The sequence below is a fragment of the Punica granatum genome, chromosome 5 (assembly GCF_007655135.1).
Source record: "Punica granatum isolate Tunisia-2019 chromosome 5, ASM765513v2, whole genome shotgun sequence".
NCBI lineage: Eukaryota > Viridiplantae > Streptophyta > Magnoliopsida > Myrtales > Lythraceae > Punica > Punica granatum.
Genome location: NC_045131.1, coordinates 9,962,398 through 9,969,677, shown reverse-complemented (window position 1 = coordinate 9,969,677; position 7,280 = coordinate 9,962,398). Strand labels below are relative to the sequence as shown.

The 7,280-nt window shown below is 44.5% G+C and overlaps 2 protein-coding genes across 5 annotated transcripts; one reads left to right on the top strand and one right to left on the bottom strand.

Annotated features, from left to right (window-relative positions):
• LOC116207999 (nuclear pore complex protein DDB_G0274915-like) lies at window positions 1-4,148 on the top strand. 2 transcript variants are annotated; one of them, XM_031541161.1, is made up of 7 exons: window positions 1-448; window positions 745-1,263; window positions 1,390-1,584; window positions 1,811-2,383; window positions 2,468-2,614; window positions 2,699-2,827; window positions 2,926-4,148. In XM_031541161.1, exons 1-7 carry the CDS (start codon window positions 199-201, stop codon window positions 3,882-3,884), a joined length of 2,772 nt encoding a protein of 923 aa, XP_031397021.1. In that variant the 5' UTR covers window positions 1-198; the 3' UTR covers window positions 3,885-4,148. The 2 variants fall into 2 exon arrangements, with proteins under 2 accessions (XP_031397021.1, XP_031397022.1); XM_031541162.1 differs by having other exon boundaries at window positions 2-190.
• A 64-nt stretch (window positions 4,149-4,212) lies between these two features.
• LOC116208000 (F-box/kelch-repeat protein At1g16250) lies at window positions 4,213-6,852 on the bottom strand. 3 transcript variants are annotated; one of them, XM_031541165.1, is made up of 4 exons: window positions 6,675-6,852; window positions 6,499-6,565; window positions 5,443-6,012; window positions 4,213-4,935 (listed from the first exon to the last, which is right to left on the bottom strand). In XM_031541165.1, coding segments are annotated over exons 2-4 (1,161 nt in total). In that variant the 5' UTR covers window positions 6,501-6,565; window positions 6,675-6,852; the 3' UTR covers window positions 4,213-4,346. The 3 variants fall into 3 exon arrangements, with proteins under 3 accessions (XP_031397025.1, XP_031397024.1, XP_031397023.1); XM_031541164.1 differs by having other exon boundaries at window positions 6,679-6,851; XM_031541163.1 differs by lacking the exons at window positions 6,499-6,565; window positions 6,675-6,852 and adding an exon at window positions 6,314-6,484.
• Between the last annotated feature and the right edge of the window lie 428 nt (window positions 6,853-7,280).

Genomic DNA, 7,280 nt, shown 5'->3' with positions numbered 1-7,280 from the left:
ACGCGCGCTTACATTGAGCAAGGTGCAGGATCAGACTGAACGACTGGTACTGCCTATAAAATCACTACTCCCGCATTGGTATGGTCATCGTCCCGGATTCAAGCTTGCAGCATTGATCAGAGTTTCCATCGACCGAGATGAAGATGAAAGCTTGCAGTTGTGGTGCTGATGATGGCAATCATGTTGACGAGTATGTGAATGTTTGTAGTTGTCGTGCTGATGATGGTGATCACGGCGAGTGTCTCTACGACTCGCAATCCCGATCACTTTTACTGTTCATTTGATTCTGACCCTTTATTCTATTCGAGCGACAGATTCTTCCTTGTTCTTTTATACGGAAAGATATGGCCCCTTGTGGCTCTTTTCCGTCTTTTTGCTTACGTTCCAAGAAAGGTCCCTTCCCTTTATCGGCTAAGCGATCTTTATGAGATAAACTCGAAATCGAGAGGTGAGCCGGAGCTTGACTAGAGTTCGTCCAGTCATTATGTTAGTAAGATCGGTATCTGTCGTGTATCTCCTTAGGAAAAGCAGATTCGTTCAAAGTGCACCAATCACGATAGTGAATCTCAATGTTGGTAGAAAAAAGTTGTCAATAGTTGCAACTGATATTCGATCTTCCTTGTATCATCTTTGTTTTACGTATCTAGGCATGTGCGCCTTCATTGATCGTGATTTAGTCGACTCTCCGATGTATTCATTTGTGCATTACTGACAGCAAAGCGCTACTCTTTCTCGTGATTGCAGGTCTGGATGTCTTGTCCGGTGACAATTTTACTCCTGCACCAGCAGTTGCTGATCTCAGCTTGCCACCTGAACCCGACAACTCTCATGCTCCGTCCTTTGGCACATCGAGCGACGGACAAGCAACTGCTTCCGGTGTCCCTGATATCCCATCTGGTCTCCCGTGTAGTGGTACATCAAGCGCTGGATTGGCTTCAACCACAGCAGCATCAGCTTCCCTTTCCAGTGCCTCCGCCCCTGCTGTCCTAGCTGCTAGCCCTGAGTCCAGCGAACTGAGCACAGGTTGTGCAGCCGTTGCTGCCTTTTTTGCTGCCCGTGCTGTCCCATCTGCCGGGCCCAATTTCGGGCCACCAAGCTCGGAATCACCTGATTGGGGTCCTTGCCCCGTGCCAGAATCTGGCTCTAGTTCTCTCTCAGGCAATGCCTCAAGTAGTGGTCCTGGCAGTAGTATATTCGGCAGCAAAATCCCTTCGTTCAGCTTCCCGGGCCCCAGCAGTGATGCCGATCATATATTTACTACCAGTAAGCCCAAAAATCGCATCTTCACCCCAACTGCACCTCAAGAGTCATTGAATGTACTATCGAGTGATTGCTGATGCTCTTTTTATCACTATTTAACCGATCTCTTTGACCTATCCCTTGATGAAGGCTTTCTACCAGAGAAATCAACATCGAACATATTCAATGGTCATCAGTGGCAGGTCACCGGCAGAAAGTTGCACCATACCCCGACAGTAGAAACGCTTGATCCGCTTTGTTATATTATGTCAATATCAGCACTGCCTAGAGTCAGTCACCTGAGTGTGGAAAAATTGAGATGGGAATATTATCAAGCACACAAAGGTACATACCGCGCTTATTATCTCCTGGTACCAGGCCTATGTCGAGAATCAAGACTTAAGAAATCACAGGACGACAGGTTTTCAAGATTGATTTTCTCTTCCAAGAGGATGTTATAGTCTTAAATTAATATGCTTTATCGATCCTGTATTCAATCTTTAGATGCCTCCCTAAGATGTGTGTCTTCTTGATTTGCCCATCAATTTACTACTCACCTTTCTGTGCGCAGAACTGAAGAAGAATTTCTCTTATGGTTCTGCTTTCAGCAACAACCCAAACAATACCGCTCCATTATTCAGCTCGCCTGCTCCATTGTTCCAGTCTGCAATTAACCCGTTCAATGGTGCAACTTCTAATATCACCAGCACTGCCCCGTCTAAAAGCAACACAGCCTTTAGGTCACAGGAAGAAGGTCAAGCACCAAACTCTGCAACACCCTCGCAGGCCCCAAAGGAATTTGGTCCTTCCAGCGGCTCTTTCAGCAACCCCTGGAAAACCGGTCCTTTCGAGCGAAATGCACCGAAAGAGAGAGACTATTCAACTAGTCCTTCACCATTGAACCCTTTCGAGCGAAACGCACCGAAAGAGAGAGACACTCCAACTGGTCCTTCACCATTCAGCCCTTTCGAGCGAAATGCACCGGAAGAGAGGGACTATTCAACCAGTCGTTCACCATTCAGCCCTTTCCAGCAAAATGCACCAAAAGAGAGAGACTATTCAACTGATCCTTCACCATTCAGCCCTTGCTCTTTTTTCAAGCCTACAACCGAAAGGAAGACACAGGAACCTCCAATTTTCACCAGTGAGTCCTCTTCGATCCTCCCGTTCCTCATATTTCACTAGTGGCATGACCCAAATGCGTACTAAATCTCATCTTAACGTGCAGGTAAAGAGACATTTACTTCACCATTCAGCTCGCCTTTTTCTCTCAAGCCTACAACAGAAAAGGAGACATTTACTTCACCATTCAGCTCGCCCTTTTCTTTCAAGCCTACAACAGAAAAGGAGGCACACGGACCTCCAAATTCCACTGGTGAGTCCTCTTCGATCCTCCCGTTCCTCGCATTTCACTGTTGGCATGACCCAAATGCATACTAAATCTTGTCTTAACATGCAGGAAAAGAGACATTTACATCACACTCGCAGAAATGTGAACTATGTGGATGCAAGGCACCTGAGAAGAAGTGCAGTCTATTCGATATACACGTGCCATCATCGACAAATATGCACGCCCCTGTTCAGCAAGGTACTGCATGATCAATCTTTTGCTTCTGAACTACGTACCAGTTTGTTTGTTACCTATACTCAAATTGCTTGATCAATCTTTTGCTACTGAACTTTTAGGGGCACACCAATGCACTTGGTCCAAGGTCACAGGCAACGATGCACAGAGGGTCGACGATTTCAGTACAGTGCCTCCATATGGCATGCTTCTGATGCTTCCAGTGATTCCAAACTTCAATGCTGCTGCTGTCACTGCTGCTCCTGTGGATGCTGGTTCAGGATCTGCTCCTGGAAAGTTTATGTACCCCGGAGCAACTATTCCCCCATTTGGGGTTCCATATAAACCCGGAGGCAACTATGCGCCATGGGCTAATGATATCGGCAGAATGGCCCCAAATGGCCTGCTTCCATTCATGCCAGTGATGATGCTCCCAGTGATCTCGAACTTCAATGTTGCTGTCAGTGCAGTTCCTTGTAATACAGGTTCAATATCTATTCCTGGCAGTTCTATGCATCCGGGAACAACTGTTACCCCATCTGGGGGTCTTTTTGGAGCCGCAACAGCTTCCAGAGAGAACGATATGCCCTCCTCTATTCCTGGCAGTTTTCCCACATATGGGGTTCGAAACAATCTTTTTGGAGGAGCACCTGCTTCCAGAGAGAATGATATGCCCTCCTTTGGAGCAGCAACAGATTCCGTGCATCCAGGAATAACTGTTACCCCATCTGGTGTTCCTTTTGGAGCAGCAACAGCTTCCAGAGAGAACGATATGCCTTCCTCTATTCCTGGCAGTTTTCCCACATTTGGGCTTCTAAACAATCTTTTCGGAGGAGCAACAGCTTCCAGAGAGAATGATATGCCCTCCCTTGGAGCAGCAACAGATTCCATGCATCCAGGAATAACTGTTACCCCATCTAGTGTTCTTTTTGGAGCACCAACAGCTTCCAGAGAGAACGATATGCCCTCCTCTATTCCTGGCAGTTTTCCCACATTTGGGGTTTCAAACAATCTTTTCGGAGGAGCAATAGCTTCCACAGAGAATAATATGCCCTCCTCAAACATGCATTCCACGGCATAGGCTGTAGCTACTCTACTTTCTCAGTTGTCTGGTCGCATTTTGGATCTAAGGATGCTATGAGTCTGGAAAAAGTCCCGATGATTTCCAAGTGTCGAAAGCAGTTTCCCTGATAATTTCTGATTTTGCTTCTTTCTGCAAAGATTCCAATCCTCTGATGTACGAGTCAGAAATGTTTGCTTATGTTCCTAGTGCTGTATGCATCAGTTTTAGTTGTTGAAAACTTCAATTGATTCGAAATAAAAGGGGACATTTTTCTTGTTCAAAGAGAGTCAGAAAACAAGTGGTCTAACAATAATAACAAAAGAAAGTCACAAAGCTCCCAGGAATAGGATATGGAGACAAAGCAATTATATAACGTCTAGAATATCAAACTTACACAAGATATGAATATGGAAGAACACAGCGAAGATCTCATCTTATGTATCATCTTTAACAAGAAAGGAACAGGTCATGAAGCTCTACTTATTGATCAGTAACTCTCTTCGGGGACGTTTCTTTAAGGGAAGTACACCCCAGGATAGAACCTGATGAGGTCAGACACATTGGTCTGGTCTCCCGCCAGCTCAATGGCGAGCACGTTGGGTCACAAACCCTTACTCGGTCCAACTTAACTATCTCAAACCTCCCAACTCCCAATTCTTCCCACTTAAGCACCTTCCCCCCTACCACATACAGTTCATGTCCCAGTGCAGCAAACCCGTAATCGAAGGCCTCGAGCGGTCGAGAATGGTTGGAAACAAATACAGGGGGGACTTTCCCAACACTGTCCCATTCCTCCTTTTCGGCATCTCTCGTCTTAACTATGCTCTCGCCCCAGTCTTCCACTGTGTAAAGTCGATCATCTTTGGTCACCTGAACTGAAACTTGGCTCGCCCTTGAAAAGGGCCAATTATCATGCTTTATGCACCACTTTCTGTTCGATGGGTCAAAGACTTCAGTTGGGTTTCGGTCCTGAAGGCCCAGAGTGTCGCTGAGAACATGAAAGTTGCCTTTATATGCTATGCCTATACAGTCCATCAGTGGAATTGGCATTGGCGGTAAATCCTCCCAACTGAGAACAAACACATACTTCATTTCAGATATTGACCATTGCCATGGGATAACAGGCTCCAGCAAAAACAAAAAAGGTAAAATCAGAGTGAGAAGAACTACAAGTTATGAATGCCAAAGCATAGACTGTAATGTATGAGTAAAATTTTCCACATTTCTCGCATCTGGAAATTAAGACCATAAGGAAAAAGATGCATTTTGAGTTGCAGTAGTGAAATGCCTTGTAAGCTTATACTTGGTTTCTACTTCCTTTGTTTAAGGGACAAAAACGTGAAAAACTGGAACCTTTTTGTGCCAGTTTTCCAGAACCCGACAGATCTGGGTTTCTTTGACAAAACAAATGCAGCAAGAAAGAACAAATTTCAGGGGGAAAAGAAAAGACCAGAAACGTGAAACACTTCTAATTACTTTCCACCTTTTTCTATGATCAGGCATGAGTATAAATAGATTAAGTCACTGCGAGTCAATCATCTCCTGAGAACAGATTACTATCGCAAGAATTACATACCTGTCAGTCAATGGATCATAAACTTCTGCAAGCGTGATTCCTTTTGGATAATCCGAATTCCGGCCCCCCGCCACATAAATCTTGCCATCTATGATGCAGCATGCAAAGTGCGATCGTGGGGTTCGCATACTCGCAGCTGAACTCCATTCCTTCTTAAAAGGATCAAACTGGACCACTTCTTTTGAAATAAATGAACATTCACGAGGGTGCCACAGTTCATAGGAGCCCCCGATAACAAGAAACTTATTATTTACACATACACAGGAAAACCCCAACGGCCACCTGTCAGGCAAGTGCTTTCTCGGGTTTAGCGGTACAGGGTGCCAGCGATCAGCCTCAGGATCATAGGCGACCCATTGATTACGCATCCCTTCGGTGAGAACGAACAGCCAATCCCCACACCAACCTTCTCGAGCTTTAAAGTTGGAGTACTCATCACTTCGCACCACATCTCTCCACCTCTTCGAGACGGTCTCCAGAAGCCCATGGTGCCCGTGGGACAGCCTTGCCAAACAGTACAGGGCCAAGTCATCTGGCAATCCCGGAATAATCGGCTGATACATAGACTCCCTGGGATGCAATTAAGTCCAATGAAAAGGAAAGTACCGAGATCAACATCATATAATTGCTTCATTTCACTTGCTTGAGCGTTCAGATAAGTTAACAGCGGTTGTCCATGGAAGTGTATCGTAACAGGTAAGATATCGAAACATTAAAACACCAATTTGTGACTAATAACATCCTCTGTTAAAGTCAGAGTTCTTCGATGAATTAATCCAATTGGTATTACCAATGCCCCTTACTCCTATTAATGTAAGTATTACTGAAAGATTCGCACTTTAAGATGAACCACAAAGACAGAATAACATACGGAAATACGCAGATTGATCCGTCGAAGGGCTCCATGATCCCAGATAATGGGACAGAAAACCCAAACTTTATCACAGTACAAGCAGCAATGTCCCGCACAAGAATAAGATAGTCAACTGAACACAGCGTGGAGGAAACAAAGCGAAATGAAGAAATTCAAAGGTCGTAGTCGTATGGGAGCCATACATGACCTAGGAGAAACCGCTGCTTCGCCGCAAGCTTATTCCTTTCGGCTGTTATGGCGATCGAGTGCCTGAGAAGTAATGAACCCATGAAATCAGAGGGAAGAAACAACAACAAAGAGAAGCTACCAACAGTGCCCTGACGACAGGGAACAAAGGACAGAAATCAAGAAAATCAACCGACTGATTCATCCGGTGCCGGAGAAGGGAAAGCACCGGTGCGCCGGCGGTTGAAGGACTGAGAAGAGACAGACGATGAAGAGGAGACGATGATCCTCGGCTGAATATGACCTCCGAGGTCCGAATGGCGGGGTTTCGATTCCTGACGAAGAAGATGGCCGAGGACCTCACACCTCAGGTGCGGAGCACGTGCTACCCATAGGCCTTCCTTACTACGATGGTATAGTACGACCCGCGCTACGTGCGGAATTAAAGTAATTTTGCATTTAAAATTAAACTCTTAAGTCTTAAGTGGGATGTCCTATAATTTTTTTTTTTTGTGTTCTGAGCTGATAATTATTTGAATTAGTCCTGAAATCCGTGCATTGTACGAAATAGTTCCACTAATTTAAAAAAATTATAAAATTAAAAATTAAAAATTAAAAATTGCTTGAAAATTAAAAGTGAAATAAAAATAATAAAATAAATAAACAACATTCGCGTTTAATGATATAAGAACTCAATTTTTTTGAGAGCCTGTGTCTAAGGGTAACTTTACCTTTTAAGAGATTAAAGTCACAACACTAATCCTAAAAAAGAATATAAAAAAATTAGAAAAAACTAAAA